The sequence below is a fragment of the Tubulanus polymorphus genome, unplaced genomic scaffold, assembly GCF_964204645.1.
Source record: "Tubulanus polymorphus unplaced genomic scaffold, tnTubPoly1.2 scaffold_51, whole genome shotgun sequence".
Lineage (NCBI taxonomy): Eukaryota > Metazoa > Nemertea > Palaeonemertea > Tubulaniformes > Tubulanidae > Tubulanus > Tubulanus polymorphus.
Window position 1 is genome coordinate 1 of NW_027437457.1, and position 21,890 is coordinate 21,890.

At 39.9% G+C, this 21,890-nt stretch overlaps 3 protein-coding genes across 4 annotated transcripts; 2 read left to right on the forward strand and 1 right to left on the reverse strand.

Moving 5' to 3' along the window:
- Nucleotides 1–531: 531 nt before the first annotated feature.
- Nucleotides 532–3,691, forward strand: LOC141914598 (transcriptional adapter 3-like). The gene is made up of 9 exons (XM_074805835.1): nucleotides 532–674; nucleotides 806–938; nucleotides 1,462–1,637; nucleotides 1,781–1,909; nucleotides 2,093–2,211; nucleotides 2,292–2,540; nucleotides 2,762–3,021; nucleotides 3,141–3,346; nucleotides 3,524–3,691. The coding sequence occupies exons 2-9, from the start codon at nucleotides 830–832 to the stop codon at nucleotides 3,653–3,655; spliced, it is 1,380 nt and encodes a 459-aa protein (XP_074661936.1). The 5' UTR covers nucleotides 532–674; nucleotides 806–829; the 3' UTR covers nucleotides 3,656–3,691.
- Nucleotides 3,692–4,807: 1,116 nt separating this feature from the next.
- LOC141914591 (very long chain fatty acid elongase 4-like) lies at nucleotides 4,808–8,689 on the reverse strand. 2 transcript variants are annotated; one of them, XM_074805820.1, is made up of 8 exons: nucleotides 8,607–8,689; nucleotides 8,370–8,458; nucleotides 7,998–8,185; nucleotides 7,832–7,912; nucleotides 7,126–7,297; nucleotides 6,706–6,833; nucleotides 6,248–6,409; nucleotides 4,808–5,460 (listed from the first exon to the last, which is right to left on the reverse strand). In XM_074805820.1, the coding sequence occupies exons 2-8, from the start codon at nucleotides 8,437–8,439 to the stop codon at nucleotides 5,362–5,364; spliced, it is 900 nt and encodes a 299-aa protein (XP_074661921.1). In that variant the 5' UTR covers nucleotides 8,440–8,458; nucleotides 8,607–8,689; the 3' UTR covers nucleotides 4,808–5,361. The 2 variants fall into 2 exon arrangements, with proteins under 2 accessions (XP_074661921.1, XP_074661922.1); XM_074805821.1 differs by lacking the exon at nucleotides 4,808–5,460 and having other exon boundaries at nucleotides 6,274–6,628.
- On the forward strand, nucleotides 8,686–16,902 carry LOC141914590 (vacuolar protein sorting-associated protein 18 homolog). The gene is made up of 27 exons (XM_074805819.1): nucleotides 8,686–8,817; nucleotides 8,918–9,100; nucleotides 9,475–9,554; nucleotides 9,633–9,742; nucleotides 9,819–9,967; nucleotides 10,037–10,121; nucleotides 10,251–10,330; nucleotides 11,405–11,526; nucleotides 11,610–11,698; nucleotides 11,773–11,953; nucleotides 12,043–12,175; nucleotides 12,255–12,358; nucleotides 12,479–12,539; nucleotides 12,628–12,692; nucleotides 13,079–13,214; nucleotides 13,292–13,444; nucleotides 13,522–13,615; nucleotides 13,954–14,033; nucleotides 14,111–14,275; nucleotides 14,356–14,499; nucleotides 14,626–14,757; nucleotides 14,828–14,909; nucleotides 15,148–15,275; nucleotides 15,355–15,476; nucleotides 15,811–15,928; nucleotides 16,428–16,579; nucleotides 16,670–16,902. The coding sequence occupies exons 2-27, from the start codon at nucleotides 9,023–9,025 to the stop codon at nucleotides 16,731–16,733; spliced, it is 2,907 nt and encodes a 968-aa protein (XP_074661920.1). The 5' UTR covers nucleotides 8,686–8,817; nucleotides 8,918–9,022; the 3' UTR covers nucleotides 16,734–16,902.
- Nucleotides 16,903–21,890: the final 4,988 nt, after the last annotated feature.

The window sequence follows — 21,890 nt, forward strand, 5'->3', positions numbered from 1 at the left end:
TAGAATAGAGGAAATAAATTCGTTGAATTGAATTGATAAATGAATCCCAGTCTCGTGAAATTAAAATCAGGATAGCGGTGCCGGTGCCTCCCCAAGGTCCGTTCTCAAACTCATGACTCTAAAGAAATCATTTAAATTCATTGATTGTTTCATTAACGCGTGAAAATAGTTTCTTTTACCTCAAAAGAGAAGCGAGCTCTTTTAACGAGAGCGCCATCTTGAAATTGAGGTACAATAAATTTTTATTGTATTGAATTGGTACGAAACCTGGACGGAGCACTCCGGATGTCGTACCTCCGTTTGTGAAGCTATCGTTTTGTGGCGCCCTCTTGTAGAGACACCATCTTGAATCAATTCAACAAAAACTTTATTTTACAAAATGATGGAAAAATAAAGAAAACGTTTTTTTTCATAGCCAACCATTGATTGAGATCAAAAACAAATATTAGAACCGAATATAAAAAATCAAATAACTAATCACTAATTTGACGACTGGCGCCGTCTATTGTTAGTTGTAAATGGTAAGTTGAAAGTCGTTTGTCTAATGACGGCTGATTCAATAATGCATCCACGATTAACAATAGCAGAGAACACTAATTAGTGATAATTACAGATTAGAAAAGTGACTGTCAGCGTTAACTCTGAGGTTAAAGAGGCAATCATTATTTTATAAAGTAAGCGATTTATTAATTTTTTCGCATCGAAAATCACTTCACAAGAAACTTTGATAAAAACAGAAAAACTGGATTCAGAAGAAATCTCTAATTCCCTTCAAAAATGTAATTTTTGTTATGTGGTTCGTCAGTTTCAGTTGAAGTCACTGCTAACAATGAAGGGTAAAGGCAAATCAGTGAAAGAAGAAAAGGAGTATTGTCCGTTACAGTTCCCATCGCTGGAGTCAGTCGATATAGAAACTGAGTGTCCAAGATTATCACAAAGTATGAGTCAATTACTCCATCCATTCCCATCACTACTCGCTGTCTGTAGCAGGTTCAAAACTCCAAGGTTCTATAGTTTAATACTTAGATTTTGATCAGCCTAAGACCGTGCTGTGGAACTGGGTTGATCACATTTAGAATGAGAAAAAATTGTTTAATTTTGCTGAAAAATGCTCTTCACTGTCGGTACACTGCGAGGTCAGGTCTTGGAGTGGATGTAAACCCTTCTGGCTCCATCTTTTTTTGCCTGGAGTCTCAACATAGTGGTTTCTCTAGGGATCATTCATTTATTACGTACGCATAAAATCTGAATTTTTCAAACCCCCTCCCACTGTACACAAAATCGGCCATTTTTACATATACCTTAAACATTTACACAATTGCACTGACCCCCTTCCCCTAATGCGTACGTAATAAATGAATGACCCCCTAACACTATTCCATGTGATAGTTTGATCTGAGTTGTTTAATCTATGAATGAGTTCAAAGATGTTTGTATTTATGGTTTGTTGTATTTGATCAGTTTTACAGCGCGGTGAAATAGATTCAGTAAACTATGAAGAACTGGATTCATTACAAACAGATCTGGAAACTCTTCTGGCCTCGTTAGCAAAACGCATCAGAGGACTGGAAACTGAAGTGGAAGTTTTAACTAACTGGTCCGATGTAAAAAAAGAAAAGCGACCCATCGGAAAAGTGGTGCGTATTACTCCTCACATATTACATGTATTACTCCTCACATATTACATGTATTACTCCTCACATATTACATGTATTACTCCTCACATATTACATGTATTACTCCTACAGTGTCAGTGTGTATTACTTGTTTATTTTGAAAGGACTGTACACCACCTGCCACCCCTAAACGTGGTAAAAGTGTCGAAGGAAAAACTGGGAAAAAGATGAGAGAAGGATTCAAAGGGACGACCCCAACATCAACTTCAAGGGGCAAAGGAAAAAATGCTAGCGTAAGTTTCAAGTGCATCTGTGCAGTCTGCTGCTGCTGCTGCTGTAGCAGTAGCTGCTGCTGCTGCTGCTGCTGTATCTAGCTGCTGCTGTAGCAGTAGCTGCTGCTGCAGTCTGTATCAGTAGCTGCTGCTGCTGCAGCTGTAGTTGTATCAGTGATTGAAGTGATTTGTTTTTGTGTTTAGATACAATCAGTTAAACTGATGGAGGTTGATCCTATCCCTCAAATACAGCCACCGACCGGCCAAACAGAACAACCTCTTATAGACCCGGTTCAAATAGCTAAAAATGAAATCCCTAATCGGTACGTATCGCTACAGTCTCATCGTTATATTCTAATCATCGCCGTAGTAACGATATAACCGTTTGTATTGTTGTTGTTAGATTCTGGCAGATGGTCGATCCGTATTGTCAGGATATCACTAACGACGACATCAAATTCCTCGAGGAAATCATTAAAAACCACGACGATAACAGCAGCGAATATTATAAAATACCGTTACTAGGCAAACATTACGCTCAGAAATGGGCGCAGGAGGATTTATTAGAGGAGCAGAGCGAAGGAGCACGGATCTCGAGGAGCGGCGGCAATAAACCAACCAGTAATTCATTTATAAAACGCATCGAAACAGGGTCAGTTTAATATATCCGTATAGATGGCGACACTGGGTCAGATTCATTAGTTTAAATATATCCACACAGATGGCACCACCATTATGGTTTATTAGTTTAAATACCACCATGTAGATGGCGACACCGGGTAGGATTCATTGAAATGGATAACCCCCGGGGGTTATTTTGACCTCTCCTCCACCCCCCGTTTGTTGTATGGTATTGATGATTTTGTATTACAGTGAATCAATAGAAGAATCCTCTCCGTTTGGACCGTTAACTCAGAGACTCGTATCGGCGTTAATCGAGGAGAATATAATGACTCCCGTCGATGATAACTCAATGACTGCAGACGGTACGAGTGGTGGCGCCACCTGTGGAGTCGGTCACGATCCGACCGAGTTTAACGCTAGTATGTCTCCGCGTACGCTCGCTAGGCAACTTAATCTCGGCAACACTTACAACTTAGAACGACGAATAAAACGTGAATTAGAGGAAGCAGGTACGTTTAAACACCTATAGATGGCGCTAGTGTTTCGTGCTATAATGCTGGCGCGCGCTAGCGGTGTTTCATGTCAATGCTTATAGATGGCGCTGGTAGTAATGATTGATTGATTTCAGGAGTTCTCGATTGCGATGAATCGAAATCGACTGATGATCAGTGTAACCCTGACGACGAGGTATTGTTGGAATTAAAACGTAAAATGACGGAGTTGAAATCGATAGGTCAACACAACGTACTGATGACTCAGAGAATGATTCAATTAGCAAAAATACAAATCAGTCGTCAAGATCTGAAGAAAAAACTGTCGATCGCTGATGCTGAGGTAATCAGTTTCCTTCAATCCCACTAGGTGGCGTGATTTACAGTTAGGTCATACGTTAGTTACTGATAGTTTAATGCTGTCAGAATGCGCAGTGGGCTTTGCTCAATTCGGAACCCGACAGTTGTCACTCTGAACACTAATAAAATGATGGTTTTGATTTATATTTGTTTTCTGCAGGTTTTAGAAAGTTACAGAAAAATCCAGATCGCGAAACAGAAAAAGAAAACTCCGACAAAAAAAGAGAAAGATTCGATAATGAGAGCTTTAAAAGAGAGAACTTCAATTATAAAACAATTAGATTCAATGTGAACTTCTTTATTTGTGAATTGTAAATAAAACTGAATGTTGTTGTACGCACTACGATTAGATTCTCTTTTCTGGAGCAATCCGCTTGTATCTGCTGCTGGAGCAATCCGACGCTTAAATCTGCTGCTGGAGCAATCCGCCACTTAAATCTGCTGCTGGAGCAATCTGTTTAAATCTGCTGCTGGAGCAATCTGTTTAAATCTGCTGCCGCTTGTATCTGCTGCTGGAGCAATCCCCTGTACATCCATCAATACTAGTTTCAAATCGAGAAAACCCGTTCTGTTTTTGAAGACATTTTACTCTACATTTCCGATAGATGGCGCATGTGAAATAAGGCGCCTACAAACTCTATGGCTATTTGCAATTCCGAAAATTTGGTAGTTGAGCAAAATTCTAATAGATGGCGAACTGATCGTAAAATAGATCCACTGTCGCGCTGCATGTAATCTCGATAAACTTTCAGCGATATGAAAAATCTGCGATATAAATACCGGTAGACTCGTTATGTAACACTGGGATTCTGACATAGAGAACCAGATCGTGTAAAATTGAACATAAAAGAATTCGATTAGTTAGGAATTAAGTGTTTTTTCTCTGAACAGCTAAAAGTCTGGATGAACTCCCGCTTCTAGAACCTAAACGGATCCCTAGACGCTTGGGGAAGAGGGCCGTTTTATTAAGATTCTTTGTGTCTAATTAAAGTGGGTCGTGGGTTAGTTAATAGTCATTACACCTAGCTGTGTGACTGATGACAAGTCACCCACACTGACCAGACAAACTTACAAACCCAGTCACTAACTACTGGTCTATGGTTTAGTGGTTAGCATGCTCGACTTGCAAACTGTAGACCGCAGGTTCGAGTCTTCTGCTAGGGTTAGGGTTACAGCCGAACTAGGGTTAGGGTTAGCATGATAAATGATGAATTTTGACCAACATGGTTGTGGTCTGAATTGTTTTTTTAATTGAATTTTATGCACGTGACCCATTGAACTAAATATCACTGGAAAGCTCACTTAATTAAGCACTAGCTCGTGTTAAAATGTTTCAACACTGTGAAGGAACAAACCGTGCTGCATCTTTTGAATTGGATTCCATTTTTCTGCTGTCAAAAATATAAAAAAAGATAAAACGAATACATTTTTTCTTATTGCTATCATTTATTGTCTATAATAAAGTGTAAAATCAGTTCAAAAATGTTCTGTATCAAAGTATGACATAAAATACCCAGCTAGCACATATCAATAAACTAGTGTTAAAATAGATGGAAAACCAACAGCTCCTTGGAGCCCCTAAAATACTGAAAGTCCAGGTAAAAAGATACCCTTTCAAAAAACCTTCTTACAACATCGATTATTACAATTAAATAAAAAACAAATCAGTGAAATGCATTCATTATCCGACTATGTCTAATAATATCATAATTCATATACAATCAATCTTCATATTTCAGATTATTTCAAATTAATCTCTATCATTATTCATCAAAATACGATTGGTCAAAACGAAGTAGTGAGATCCACAATAGTTGACTGAGTGAATGAAAAATTATTTGAGATCAAAAGTAAACAACAAGCTCTAGATTAGACTAGTTAACGTAACACAACAAGAGTCCTATTGGACTGGTTACCTGCTCATACTTCCCATAGTAAATGTTTGCACAAATAAAGACTATAATTAAATGTAGGTGTTTTAGTCGAGAGATAAAGAGATTAATTTGATTTCTTGTTGTTTTTCATCAGTTCAGTGCCGTTCGTTGTTGCCGTAGTAACGCCATTCTTTACTGTTCCGTTTGTTGCATTTTGATTTTTCTGCAAGTATAAATAAAGAGCTATTTTTATCTCTCTAAACAGAGTTAAAGTTTGTTGCCCTGCAAATCTTGGGAGTTCTTTAAAGGAATCTATTGTGTTGTTGCCCCAAAGTTAAAGACTCTCCTAAACTATGTTTGAAATGAAACTACAGGTGGAACCTCATTACAACGAACTCAGATACAACGAATCATTAGATTTAACAAAGAATTTGGTCCCGATTACGGTAACACAATTTGAGTAATTTCATATTGCATTTAACAGATTTTCTGGTCTGGTGAAGTTCGCTGTAACGAGGTTCCACCGTAACGAGGTTCCACCGTAACGAGGTTCCACTGTAACTCTTAATGTTAGCTATTAGTCGAAAAAATAGTGCATGTATTAATGTGCAGAGATACAGTGGCGGTAAGGTAATTGTGCACTATTTTAACTCAGTTAAAATGTTTTATAGAATCAAAATGGCTAATCCTATATCTAGGGATAGGGTAATTATCAGGAATGTGGTCATTGCACTAGGGGTGGGCTTATCTCTCTAGGGGTGGAGTCATCTGTCAGTCCGCACTAGGGGCGGGCTTATCTCTCTAGGGGTGGAGTCATCTGTCAGTCCGCACTAGGGGCGGGCTTATCTCTCTAGGGGTGGAGTCATCTGTCAGTCCGCACTAGGGGCGGGCTTATCTCGCTAGGGGTGGAGTCATCTGTCAGTTGAGAAAACTCATAAAATACGTAAAACTAAATCCACAGACATGCAACTGATAGGGGCATTAATAGGGGGCGCTGCTGTGGTGCATACCTTCTGTTGTTTCGGATGTTTATAAGCTCGAATGTAAAAGTTGATGAATAAACAGAAAATGGAGAATCCGTAAAGAATTAACGCCCACTGCATCCACAGTGGAAACTCACATCGGTTGATTAGTGAGATACAGGAGTGCGACATACCAGCTATAAACTGGGTCTAGTTAGAAAAATATAAAAAACAAAAAAACACAATTAACAACAACACGAACGAGAGGATGAAGGGTACCTGAACGTGATAGGCTTGTTTATAGAAGTTACAGAACAACGCGATTATTGTAACACCGTACAATAGAGCTATCCACTGCATCCACCGTGGATAATCACAATCTATATATAAACTATAACTCGCGTAAAACATCCCCATCATAAACTGCAGCTACAATTAAATATATCTGATTAACATCGGAAATATTGATTCAGAGACGTTTTAATAAACGAGAAATATCAGCTTACGAGTTGTAGAATAGTGAGATATTTCTTCCACCAGAGATATTTTTGATATTGCGGACCGAGCGCCGATACTCCATAGTATGTATACATTATCACGTGTATAAATGAGTTGATCATCGCTCCAAAAAACGCTGTAAAATATACATCAAAAACATGTTTACTCTTACAGGAGTGTAGTTCTAGTGGGGGCAGGGGGGAACCATCACCTTTAACTGGAGCCAACCCTCAACCCGGAGACATTCCTTTTAATAGCGGAGTATTCCTCAGACTGGAGGCACTCACTCGCTTAACCCAGATGCATCCTTTAATCCGGAACCACCCTTTGCCTGAGAAATTCCACCTCAACCCGGAGCCATCCGCTGTCTGTGTGACATGGAATATTGAACACACTTACACTGTCCTCCAGGAACCCATTTCACTTACACTGTCCTCCAGGAACCCATTTCACTCCGATCCACCAAATAGGAAACATCGTTGCATGATGATAAACATGTAGAAATGATACTTGGTTAAATTTCTTCCTCAATATAAAAAATATTGTATCCAAAAACTCGATGAGTTTTGAGAAGTAATACCACCATAACGCCTTAGCCATCTACAATATATAAATCACTCATTTATACAGAGATAATTCAGAGAGGTAGGATTTAGAGAGGTAGGATTCAGAGAGGTAGGATTCAGAGAGGTAGGATTCAGAGAGGTAGGATTTATAGAGGTAGGATTTAGAGAGGTAGGATTTAGAGAGGTAGGATTCAGAGAGGTAGGATTCAGAGAGGTAGGATTCAGAGAGGTAGGATTTAGAGAGGTGGGATTCAGAGAGGTAGGATTCAGAGAGGTAGGATTCAGAGAGGTAGGATTTATAGAGGTAGGATTTAGAGAGGTAGGATTCAGAGAGGTAGGATTCAGAGAGGTAGGATTCAGAGAGGTAGGATTTAGAGAGGTGGGATTCAGAGATGTGGGATTTAGAGAGGTGGGATTCAGAGAGGTAGGATTCAGAGAGGTAGGAGTCAGAGAGGTAGGATTTAGAGAGGTAGGAGTCAAAGAGGTAGGATTTAGAGAGGTAGGAGTCAGAGAGGTAGGAGTCAGTTAGGATTATATCGTAGATCTCGCACAGTGAGATTGTACTTACATTAACAGATAAAGGATTGTCAGAGTAATCCACTGGTTGACACGTATAACTGTAATTCAGTTTCCAGGAAGTCGTTAAAACCTAGAAATTCATCGAGAAAAATCAATACATTGCGATCACTACTCTAGTAGTTCACCGGTCATCCACAAGAGGGAGCCAAACATACCTGGTAGAATATATGTAGATTAAGGACGACCAACGCGAGATTGTAGATGAATAACGTGATCCGTAGTTCAAACGGTTTCCGGTGTTTCATGAAGTTCATTCCTAGTCGAACTGTTACCAGGTAACCAATTGTTAACAGTATTGTTGGTAAATAACTGTCCATTAGAAACCAATCAGCAACTCGATTATCTATAAAATAACAAGAGGACCAACAGGTCCACACGGTTGATGACAGAGTTTAAAATTGACTAGTAGTGAGAGGTGGATGCCAGGCCCCTCTCTTCCCCACCCCCTCCCTTCCTCACCCCCCTCCCCGCTGAGGAGGTAGGGCAGGGGGCGGAGGACGCATCGCCTGCTAGTACTCTCTATTTACCTGCTCGAGTCAAAGCCCAATCGTAAAACTCAATCAACTCATGGAGTTTATCTCTGACGATTTCAATCATTTTCTAATTTTGGGTGGACCTGCAATCAATAAAACATGTGATTGAATTGAACCAGATATTTCGTGGTTTTCTGATCGTGCACGAGTTTGAATTAAAACATCGTTAATGAAAACAAAAAAAGATACTGATTTAGAACTTGATATCTGTAAAGATTACGTCATATTTACCGCGATACTGGATGATTTAAGGCTCCTGGGGCGCAGTGTCCTGGAGGGTCAAGGATCAACTCACTAACTTCCGGGTTCAATAAAGATTCGATTGAATTGAATTGGTTTTCTATTGCTGTGTTCTATTTCGTGTTTTTTGTTGATTTTCGACGGATTTAAAACATGAAATACGTGAAACTTTGGACGCAGAAATTTGAGAGATTTCACTGAAGTGAGTTTTCAATCTTAAAACTGATGTTTAGAGGTTTAGGGCGGGGTATGACAGATAAGTCAAGTCAATTCACTTTGTTGATGTCATTTCTGTTTTTCAGATTGGCAGTTAGACAGTCGGACAGACTGTGACAGCTACAGACAGTCAGACAGACTGTGACAGCTACAGACAGACAGACAGACTGTGACAGCTACAAACAGTAAAAATGGCGTCAATGATAGATCAATATGAACAGCAGATGAAGAGAACTCGATCTAATGCTACAACACAAGGCGATATATCGGTGAGTATTGGGGTGCTGGGGCACTGGGCGGAGAGCCCGGGGATAGTATGAGTATTGCGACCCGGGGGCGGAGAGCCCGGGGGTACCTGGACACGGAGCAGCTGGGTGTTTTCTAGACCAGTGTCAGTATCGAGGCGTGGGGGCGGAGAGCCCGGGGGTAGCTGGACACGGAGCAGCTGGGTGTTTTCTAGACCAGTGTCAGTATCGGGGCGTGGGGGCGGAGAGCCCGGGGGTAGCTGGACACGGAGCAGCTGGGTGTTTCCTAGACCAGTGTGAGTATTGGGGCGCGGGGGCGGGTATCCTACGACTAGGGTCAGGTTGTTCCGAAGTGTTCTACTGTGTCGGTCTCATAGCGGAGTGTTGTATATTTTCAGTCAGTGAACAGTAATCCATTCCTCAATGATTCCTCCGATGACGAATTACCGATATTCAATAAAAATCGCATCAATTTCAGGTAACCGTAGAAACCATCGATTGTTAGTAATAGTATTCGGTAGTCGTGGTGATGATTGTTGGTGTTTATATATTTTAGACCGCCCGATCCGATCACTCATCTCGTGGCTAGTAATAATTTCCTCGTTATCGCTATGAGAACAAACGTATTGTTACGAATTGATTTGGATCACCCTGACAACCCGGATGGTAAGAGCCAGGAACTCGCACCAGCGATTATCTTATTGTCTCGATGTTTATTACGTATTTTATTTATTTTAAACAGAAGTTGAAATTGTGAAAAATAATGAAGATAGTATTCATAAAATATTCCTCGATCCGACCGGACGTCATTTGATAATTAGTATGACTTCTACCGACGCTTTCTACGTGAATCGAGCTTCGAAGAAACCGAAACATCTCTCGAAAATGAAGGTACCGTAAATAATGGCTTCATATTCAACTGTGGGTGATTTATTTACAGTAAATATTCATATATTTAAGGGGCATCTAATAGAATCAATCGGCTGGAATCGACAAAATACAAACGATAATTCAACTAGTGAAATAATTATCGGAACAAATCAAGGTCAGTTCTAGATATTTCAGATCCTTTTTGATATTTGAGATACAGTGGTTGATATTTGAGATACCATGTTTGCTATATTTGAGATACAGTGGTTTTGATATTTGAGATACCATGTTTACTAAATTAAAGGGTTGATATTTGAGACTGAGATTCAATCTGGAGAGGATAGTCGATTCTTTCAAGGCAGTTTAGAACAATACTGGAGACAGGTACAGTATACATACCGGTACTCCCCTCCTCTCCCCTCCTCTCCTCTCCTCTCCCCTCCTCTTACTCTATCATCTCTTTCTTTCCCCTCTCCCTCTCTGCTCTCCTATTCTTTCCCTCTCTCTCCTCCTCTCCCCTCCCTTCTCTCTCCCCTCTCCTCTCCCTTCTCTCCCTCTCTCCTCCCTCTCCCCTCTCTCTGCTCCCTTCTCTCTCTCCCCTCCCTTCTCTCGCCTCTCTCCTCTCTCTCCCCTCCCTTCTCTCTTCCCTCCTTTCTCTCTCCTCTCTCCTCCCTTCTCTCTCCCCTCTCCTCTCCCTCTCTCCTCCCTTCTCTCTCCCCTCTCCTCTCCCTCTCTCCTCCTTTCTCTCTCGCCTCTCTCCTCTCTCTCCCCTCCCTTCTCTCTCCCCTCTCCTCTCCCTCTCTCCTCCCTTCTCTCTCCCCTCTCCTCTCCCTCTCTCCTCCCTTCTCTCTCCCCTCTCCTCTCTCCTCTCTCCTCCCTTCTCTCTCCCCTCTCCTCTCCCTCTCTCCTCCCTTCTCTCTCCCCTCTCCTCTCCCTTCTCTCCCTCTCTCCTCCCTCTCCCCTCTCTCTGCTCCCTTCTCTCTCTCCCCTCCCTTCTCTCGCCTCTCTCCTCTCTCTCCCCTCCCTTCTCTCTCCCCTCTCCTCTCCCTCTCTCCTCCCTTCTCTCTCCCCTCTCCTCTCTCCTCTCTCCTCCCTTCTCTCTCCCCTCTCCTCTCCCTCTCTCCTCCCTTCTCTCTCCCCTCTCCTCTCCCTCTCTCCTCCCTTCTCTCTCCCCTCTCCTCTCTCCTCTCTCCTCCCTTCTCTCTCCCCTCTCCTCTCCCTCTCTCCTCCCTTCTCTCTCCCCTCTCCTCTCCCTCTCTCCTCCCTTCTCTCTCCCCTCTCCTCTCCCTCTCTCCTCCCTTCTCTCTCCCCTCTCCTCTCTCCTCTCTCCTCCCTTCTCTCTCCCCTCTCCTCTCCCTCTCTCCTCCCTTCTCTCTCCCCTCTCCTCTCCCTCTCTCCTCCCTTCTCTCTCCCCTCTCTCTGCTCTACTCTTTTTATAGCTGTTTGATACTGTTTCAGTTGTTTAATCTGTGTAAAGATAAACCCGATGACCCTGTCCCAGTAACTGGACTAGAATTCGATAGAATGGACTGGAAGGCGAGTAATGAATACAAATATTTCATAATGGCTACAACTCCTGGGTACGTCAGTTTACACATCTATGTAAAACAAGTTAAGTGTAATCTACTGTAATCGTTACTATAGTTACATAGTTTATTTGCAGACGTATGTATCAGTTTATTGGCACGATTCCAAATTCTATTGAAGCGCCGATATTTCAGCGTATATTCGCACAGTATGAAGATTTACCGGGTAAAACTAATCACTTTATTCTATATATTGAAGCCCCAGAGACCGGTGTGTTATTATAGATATCTATATTATAGGTCGGTTTGTAGAATTACCGGGTGGTAATTGCGCGAGTCAACTACAATTATTCCATCCAAAATTCAGAGCTGCCCCGAAATCATTTGCTTGGATTACCGGTCCCGGGATTTACTACGGTTCTATAGATTTAACAGGTGGCGCCGGTGAGGAAACGGTTACCGCTGAAACTAAACTTATTCCGTATCCTTTTATTCAACGATACATAATGCACCATTAACATGTTTTTCAATCGTTATAAACCGGTTGTTTAACTTGACGCGTTGCTATAGTTACCAGCAGACGGAGGATCTACCGGTTGCGATTGTTTTGACAGAGTTTCACGTTTTGACGTTGTTTCGTAAACGTTTAAAAGCCGTCTGCGTTTTAAACGATCAGCTCATATTCGACGACGTTTTTACGGACGTAAGTGAAACAATAAACAGCGCCCCCTAGTGGTTGTCCTAGTTACCGGGTTGATAATGAGTTCGGTATTGAATTGTAGAAATTGACAGGTTTAAGAGGAATGTGTAAAGATCCGTTACGAGGAACTATCTGGGCGTTCACTGATAAAGCAGTTTTCAAATATAAACTAATGAAGGAAGCGAGGTATGAGATTCTTATCAAATTGATTCCACAGATTCAATCGAATTGATTCCGCAGATTCAATCAAATTAAGTCCGTTCAATCAAGTTTCTTTTCATCAACTATTTTCATTTTGATTACTAGAAATGTTTGGCAGATATTTTTGGATAAAGGAGATTTTGAGAATGCTCGCAGATATGGAGGGGTAAGAGTTGATGCTGCGATTGATGATTCTTGAAATGATTTTTATCCCCAGTTTACTTTGATGTTGTGTTTGGTTTATTTTATTTGAGGATAATCCTGCGAATATGGATAAAGTACTAACAAAACAAGCCGAACATCTGTTTAAAGAAGGAAAGTAAGTAAAACATTATATCAAACATTGTATCAAACATTGTATCAAACATTGTATCAAACATTGTATCAAACATTGTATCAAACATTATATCAAACATTATATCAAACATTGTATCAAACATTGTATCAAACATTGTATCAAACATTGTATCAAACATTGTATCAAACATTATATCAAACATTATATCAAACATTGTATCATCAAATTAGATGAAATTGTATGAAAATGTGTCAAAAATGGATGAAAAATTATCAAACTGTATTGAAATCTTTCAAATTGTATTGAAATGTCTCAAATTGTATTGAAATGTTTCAAATTGTATTGAAATGTTTCAAATTGTATGAAAATGTATCCTATTTAACTCATATTGAACTGATAATTTGTAGATATGAGGAGAGTGCTCTACGGTTCGCGCGATCATTGAGTTCTTTCGAAGAAATCGCTCTGAAATTTGTCCAAGTCGAAGATAAAGAGGCTTTGAAAATATTTCTAAAAGAGAAATTGTCAGCATTCGGTATCAATGTACGCGGTTGAATCGGTCGGTGGAGTAATATTTAAACCGATGTCGTGGATTAATTATCTCTGTTGTTTAATTACAGGATAAAATGCAGATAACGATGATAGTTTTATGGTTAATCGAGATTTATTTGAATCAACTCGGTTCGCTCAGAGAACAAGGATTCAATATGAATTCTAAATACGACCAAATACAAGAAAGTTTCTATAAATTCCTCGCTCAAAGTAAAGTTCTGGTAGGTATGGAAGCCTGTTAGTGCTATTCCAGTTCTTCGTACGGAGGCCTGTAAGGTATGGTGATATATATTTTCAGGAGAGTATTTTACTGAATAAGACGACTGTTTATGATTTAATCGCCAGTCACGGTGATATCGATGCCTTGGTTTACTTCGCATTCCTCATAAAAGGTACATCAAAACATCAAATTATTGGCAATAACAGCCACTAGAGGGCAGGGTGGGCAGGCAGACTGCCCGGTCGTCTGGCAGGCAGGCTGCCCTGTCGTCTAGCAGGCTGGTTAGCAGGTGGTCTGGCAGGCTGACTGCCAGGTGGTCTAGCAGGCTGACTGCCCAGTGGTCTAGCAGGCTGACTGCCAGGTGGTCTAGCAGTCTGGTAAGTGAGCAGGCTACGAGGTGGTCTGGCAGGCTGACTGCCACCAGGTGGTCTAGCAGGCTGGTAAGTGAGCAGGCTGCCAGGTGGTCTAGCAGGCTGGTTAGCAGGTTCAGATTGTTATGATATTTTACAGATTATGAACGAGTTTTAGAACATCACATACAACATGATCATTTTGAAGAAGCTTTAAAAGTTCTTCTCGAACACGGCAAGGTAAACACTAAATACCGTAAACACCGTACTCATTGATCGTTGTATATTGGTATATAATATTTATTCTATTGTTGTAGGATCGGACTGATTTATATTATAAATATTCACCGTTACTGATGCAGAATATTCCTCGTGATACTGTATCGTCATGGATACACATGGCACGCCGATTAGATCCTAAACGTCTGATACCGGCTCTCGTTCAATACGATCATAATACATCAATAGTCGACGAACAACAGGTAACGCCATCTATATACACCGCTGCGAACTATCTACCGTATACGCCACCTATTGTCTATTGTATATTTGTATTTTCCAGGGGAATGAAGTAATTCGTTATTTAGAGTTTTGCGTTCGAACGTTAGACAACAAAGATCAATCTATTCACAACTATTTACTGTCGTTATACGTGAAACTGAATAAACTCGATGAATTAATGACTTATTTGACCGTCGAAGGGGAGGTAGGTATTAGCGCGACTACCCTCCACCCCCTCATGTTAGACTAGGCAGTTGAGCAGTTCCTATTGTGAAACCTAGGGGGCGGTAGATGTAGATTTGAAATGGTTTTTTTGTTTTTTCGCACGCAGGATCAAGATATTGTTCATTATGATTTGAAGTACGCATTAAGACTTTGTTCTCAGCACGGATTGAAACGGCCGTGTGTTCATATCTATTCAACGATGAATCTATTCGATGAAGCCGTTGATTTAGCTCTTCAGGTATCAATAACATCGTCCCGTTTATCGTTGCCGCCGGAAACTGAGTTTATATTGTTGCATAATGTTTCAGGTCGACGTCGATTTGGCGAAAAAGAACGCGGACAAACCGAGCGATAACGAAGAACTGCGTAAAAAACTCTGGCTCAGAATCGGTAAATTACATCGCTATATACTCACCACTGATTGTAATTGATAATAAATTACATCACTATGGAGTCAAAACTGATTGTAGTTGATGATAAATTACATCACTATAGATTCGCCACTGATTGTAAATATAAATTACATCACTATGGACTCACCACCGATTGTAGTTGATGATAAATTACATCACTATGGACTCACCACTAATTGTAATTGATAAGAGTTTACTGAACTATAAAATTGTAGCTCGTCACGTCGTTGAAGAAGATAAAGATATAAAGAAAGCGATGCAGTTTGTTCAGGAGTGTAATTTATTAAAGATCGAAGACGTTCTCCCGTTTTTCCCTGATTTCGTCACCATCGATCATTTCAAGGTCGGTTCTTTTTTTACGCGAACAGGAATTAGAAATATTTTGATGTTTTTTCGATATTTGTTTGAATGATGTTTTTCAGGATGCTATTTGTGAATCGTTAGAGGAATACAACGAACACATTGAAACGTTGAAAACAGAAATGAATGAAGCGACTGAAAGTGCGAAGGAAATCAGAGACGAAATTCAAACATTTAGAAATAAGTGAGAAAAACAAAATTATCAATCAATTTTCAGGAGTTGGATCTGAGATCTCAGAAAACCGTGGAACCGTGGAACTGAGACCAAGAGATTTCCCTGGCCATATTCTACTTCCTAGTGCTTTATAAAGTAATCAAAGGTCTTGAGGCGTTCCATCAAAAAATATTCATAAATTCTTAGGACAATGGGGTATTGCAGGATTTTGGCAGAGCACAATTTCCCCCGAGACAGCGTGTGTGTGTGGATCGATCAGGATAAATCAGTATATCTGCCCTTTGAATTTCACATTTGTTCTATATTTTCTATAATTCAAGTTAATTGGTGATTTTAATTGCAGGTTTGCGTTCGTGAAAGGACAGGATAAATGCACAGCTTGTAATTATCCACTTCTAACTCGCAAATTTTACCTGTTTCCGTGTATGCATCGGTTCCATATGGATTGTTTAATAGCTGAGGTAAATACCTCTTTCATTCATACCTCTCTTACCCTTAACCTCACCCTGTCTGAGAGGTATGACCTCTCTCTCTCAACCTTTACCTCACCTCACCCTGTCTGAGAGGTATAACCTCACTCTCTCTGAGAGGTATAACCTCACTCTCTCAACCTTTACCTCATCTCACTCTCTCTGGGAGGTATAACCTCACTCTCTCAACCTTTACCTAACCTCACTCTCTCTGGGAGGTATAACCTCATTCTATCTGGGAGGTATAACCTCTATCTCTCTGAGAGGTATAACCTCACTCTCTCTCTGAGAGGTATAACCTCTCTCTCTCTGGGAGGTATAACCTCACTCTCTCTGGGAGGTATAACCTCATTCTATCTGGGAGGTATAACCTCTATCTCTCTGTGAGGTATAACCTCACTCTCTCTCTGAGAGGTATAACCTCACTCTCTCTCTGAGAGGTATAACCTCTCTCTCTCTGGGAGGTATAACCTCATCCTTTCTGTTGTAGGTGATGCCACATTTACCAGCTCGAGAGCGTAGTGCCGTCGATGAACTACAGAGGGCGTTGTCGACTAGTGATCAATCTCAAGGTCTATTAAAGACTGAATTAGATGAGATTGTAGCTAGTGAATGTATTTATTGTGGTGATTATATGATCAGGTCAGTTTAAACGCGTTTATTTGTTGTCTGGAACTGGTTCCTGATTCTCCCTGAAGTTCCGGGATTAAATGACTATTGTTCTATTTTTAGATGTATTGATAAACCATTCATTGATGCAGAAGAGGAAGAGATGATCAAACAAAGTTGGAGTTAAATTTCTAGTCGACGATCGACGGATTGATTGATTGCTTGATCAATTGACCAATCAATTGATCAATTGATCAATGATTGATTGTATGGTCTCTATTTATTCAAAGATATATCACTGAAATCAAGTTGATGATTGTTCGATAATTTGTCAATAAAATGTATATATCCCAGTATTTAAATTAATTGTTATTTTGATCTATTTTCACAGGAGGTCATTACATAAAAAATTGGATGATTTCTTTATGTCGACGAATACGCCATCTATTGTATCTATCTGCAAAAAATTAGATAATAGTCGGTATAGTGACTACGCCTGACTGATCACCAGTCAGTCACCACACTAATCAGACAAACTGACGAACCTCCTCAATCGCAACTGGTCTATGGTCTAGTGGTTAGCGTGCTCGGCTGACATGCTGGAGGTCGCAGGATCGAGTCCAGCTAGGGTTAGGGTTACGATCGATCTAGGGTTAGGGTTACAGCCACTTAGGGTTAGGGTTGCGGTTGACCACCACTGGCTTCCACGGTTCGATTAGATGCTACGACTTTTTGGTTGGATCGAATATCCCCGACCCGTGAAATATGTTACATCTTTTTTTGTAAATATATGTTTTTTTCTGTGTAAGCGAGCAGTAAGGCAGTAAGTGTAGTCGCGCCAAACATTACAAACTAAAGTTCAGTTTTCTCGCATCCTTGGATGTCCTTGTTTTGAATCTACGTTTCAGGCTCAAGTTTTTGGCTTTCCCCGCTCTTGAGAACTGCTGAGCTCAATTTTTGAAATAGATATTCAGGCGTTGATCTACGTCCGACTTTGTTTTTCCATGTTTATAGAACTGATGGATATTTTCCAACCTGTTCAGAGGTTTAACTAAGATATTCATCATTGTACAACGGATATTCATATTTAACATACCAGTGAAATCCAACAATATATTTAACCAAAGATGGAAAGTTCATCCGCAGGCGTATAGTAATATGCGCAGCTCAAAACACTTATTTTCAAGAACTTTAATTATATATATTTGGCTGAATTATCGTGTGATTTCTCTGCTGGTATTCATCCCACACCGGGATAATCTACGTGTCTATTGTGATAACTTTCTCGACTTATCATGTTTCATTTATAGTAATACATTTATATTCAACAAAAGTTTCACAAAATCTGAGTGAATTAGTAACATTAAACTTCTGAGAATTGAGTTTTCATTCCAACAGCGAACAATAAAATCTTACAAATGAATTGTAGCTAGTTTATGTTTAAGTTGGATCGATACGCGAGGAGGAGACACACGGTCAGTTCCAGAAAATTCTCCAGAACAGTCGTAGAGACCCCCAGACAGTCAGTACCCTCCCTGCAGACTGGACACAGTCAGTACATTCTCCCTGCAGACTGGTCACAGTCAGTACATTCTCCCTGCAGACTCAGTACATTCTCATTTGATTGGCAAAGATCATGAATTCAACCCAGATACAAATCGGTCGTCCTTATAGCAGTTACATCGTCATCACGTCTTTAGTGAACGAGTCTGGAAGCTACCGTACTGTATCACTGGTTTTTCTTCCTATCGTGTTTCTGTTAGGAGCCTTCGGAAATTCAGCTACTTTCCTGATAATGATAAGTCGTAGATTCCGCAGTTTATCTTACGCTAACTATCTCATCGTGTTATCTCTCAGTGATTCTGTATACTGTATTAATGTTGCACTGATGCCTGTTTTACAGTTTGTTCTCTTCCGCGTTAGAGCCGGTCCTATATTCATCATTAATTCACTTATCAGTTGTCAAATATATGAATTTTTGATGGTGCTTGCAGGCTGCAATAGTGTGTGGTTAATAGTAGCGATAACTCTAGAACGTGCTGCAGTTGTTCTCTTCCCGTTCACATCTCGTTTCGTATGTACACCTAGAGTGGCTAGATTTACTATATTGATAATAACTGCAGTGAATTCACTGATTTTCTATCTCAGTCCTGCTATGTCGATGTATTTTACTGATCGGTTTTTCGGATGTTACTATAAATTGATCGACCAAATAAAATATTTCACCATATTTGTCATCTACTTTAACATCCTACCTTTAGTATTGATAATAATATTTAATCACGTGATACTCATTCAGTTGTTCAGAGGATCAAAAATGGTTTCGTCCGATCAGAAAACGAGAAAATCAAAACGTACAACATTAATGCTTGTAACAGTTTCACTCTCATCTGCAATATTTACACTTCCGAATATTATCACCATATTTTTACCAATATCGCCGGAACAGAAGGAATTTCTTTACGATATTTTCAAACAATTCTATGTTTGTAATTTTGTGGTAAATTTCTACATATATCTTTTACTGGGACGAGAAATTCGTGAATATTTCTGTATGAAAATCCGCTGTAGAAATTCTGTTAAATAACACGTTATGAGACATACAACTTTTAAAGGCTAAATTCCGCTTGTCCCTACAATATGACAATTTGGGTGATAAATTGCCCTTATTTGGAATGAACCAAACAACCCTTGGGCCGGCTTTATGGTATTCGTAGCGTGGGTTCAAAAACCTTCTGAAAATGCCATGATTTGCTGCTGAATACAATAAGCAAGAAATCGCGCGGGTATTTCTCATTTTTTAATCGAAATGGAGAAAATAAATATTCAAATTTTTGTCCTCCATCAAACGGATGAGTAAAATACCCGGATGTAGAATAACGATGTGTTAAATACCCGTATCTGACAACCGGACTACCATTGTTTCCCGTTAGTTAACAATCAACCCAATGAAATATAACGTCTCACAACTCGAAGTATTTTGATCGATGGATTTGATCGCGGATTCTTCTCGCATTTATCGGTTGAGTTGAGGCACACGCCTGACGCACACACGCACACGTCTCTTCAACAGTGAGTGGATAGATAGAAGCAAAAATTCATACAGACTAGTCTTCATAAATTTTTGAGTGGAGCTAGAGAAAAATCGTGATGTGTGTACAGGTACGCGTAAGCACGCCATACATGGTTCAGTAGAATGTTGTGATGTGTGACTAGACATGTTCCCGTAACAAATACGCAATCTATCAAGTCCGCATAGATAAAATAAGATAATATAACCTAATTACTCCCTTACTGGCTTTCAGTGATACTACAGCAAACAAGATATGGTGGAATTCATGGCTGTGGTTGCTATTATCATCTGCCCGTACAGCTCCAGATACGAGACAACAACAGTAACTACAACAACTCTGAGTTCTATGAGTTATATAAGAGTATTATTATTTACTATCAATAAGAAACGCTGAAATCATAAAATGACAATTTGTTATCGCACATAGCTGAAAATGTATTTACAGAAATATAAATAAATCATGTGTTTACTATAGAATATGATATTCAACATCATTTGATTATTTCGGGGATTATACTATTATCATTAAGCTTATCAATATTAATATATCAATCTATTTCTTTTCGTTAAAAAAGCATTCATGTCACACTTACATAAGTGAATACATATATTTCTACACCATCAAACGAACTATATAAAAAATGGAGCTATCTATTTTTAACAAAAAAAGCCCGCTCCTTGTGAGATGAAGGAAAATCGGGAATCTAGTCAGTCTAATGACCAAGTAATATATTATTTTCAAAACCCATCAGAAAAGCTCTAAATGATCATTAATTCAAAAGAGATCTTAGTGCCCAGGTTTAAATTATGGTACACGTTCGAGATTCAGCCCTGGTTACAGTACTCTCCCTGATACCTGGAGGAGGTAAACCTCCGGACATTAAGGGGTACAATACTCTCTCAGACGTATGGGGAACCGGTTCGCTGCACCTTCGCCTGTCAGTGTTTATGTTATAAACTCGCAATGAGTGCTGTTTATTTATGATATCATTGTGATTTATAACGACAGTGTTGCTGTCACACACTTGATGTATTTCACCTATATCACTGTCTGCAGTGTTAAGTACTATACGCGGGTGATCTATAAACCCCCGATCATTGTATCTGATACTAACCACAGTTCCTGTGCAATCAGTCACGGAGTTTACCGATAGTAACACATGTCTATCATTAATAACACACGGGTACCCATCTGGTTCAAACGTTAGTCCGCGATAATTCATATTGATAAAACTGATCGATTTTGCTTCGGCTGTTAGAAAAAGTAATTTATTTGTACTACGACAGTAAACGAACATCCGTCCCTTTGAGTCCACATCAAAACAGTTTATACAGTCGTATTCTCCATCCGGGAGCTGATATATTTTCACTGGGCTTCTATCGATTAAGCTGTTAACAGGGTTTTCTAGGAAACGTAGGAAATAAATGTTTCTCCCTCCTGAATGTATGTAGATATTTTCACCACGGATTATCAAGGTTCTACAGTCTCCAGAAAGGATATCACTGACATCATCTTTCAACAGTTTTTTCTGATCTCTATATTTTCTCAGGATGTATTTCCTGTTTTTCTCCACGAGTACAAAGAGATACCCGTTGCTGTCAGCAGCGAGTCCTTGTATCTTACCATCAATCTTCATATATCTTTTAATTACATTATCATCATCCATGTAATATATAACACTGGACTTCCACGCCGTACATATTATACGTGACTGTCGACCCTCCTGCTCACAAGGAATCGATGCCACTAAGTAGGGTATGAAATCCGTCTGAATCTGTTTATTTATCATTAATGATTCAATGGGGTCGTCTACGCGTTCCATATGCCTCATGACGTCATCCGTAGATCTCTTCATTTTTTCTTCAATTCTCCTATCGACGTCATCACTCGATATCTCCTCTTTAAGAATTCCCCCTATGACGTTTGTCATAGCCCTAAGAGCGAGTCCAGTGTTGATATTATATACTCTCTGTGAGTGATGTTTATTGCTGTTATCATAATGACGGATAACGACGGTGTTGCTGTCACACACTTGATGTATTTCACCTATATCACTGTCTGCAGAGTTGAGTACTATACGCGGGTGATCTATAAACCCCTCATCATTATATCCGATACTAATAACAGATCCTCCACTGAAATCAGTTCCAGAGTTTACCGATAATAAAACATGTTTGTCATTAATAACACACGGGTATCCTCCACATGGATCAAATAGTAGTCCACAATCATTTATATTGACAAAATTGATCATTTTTGCTTCAGCTGTT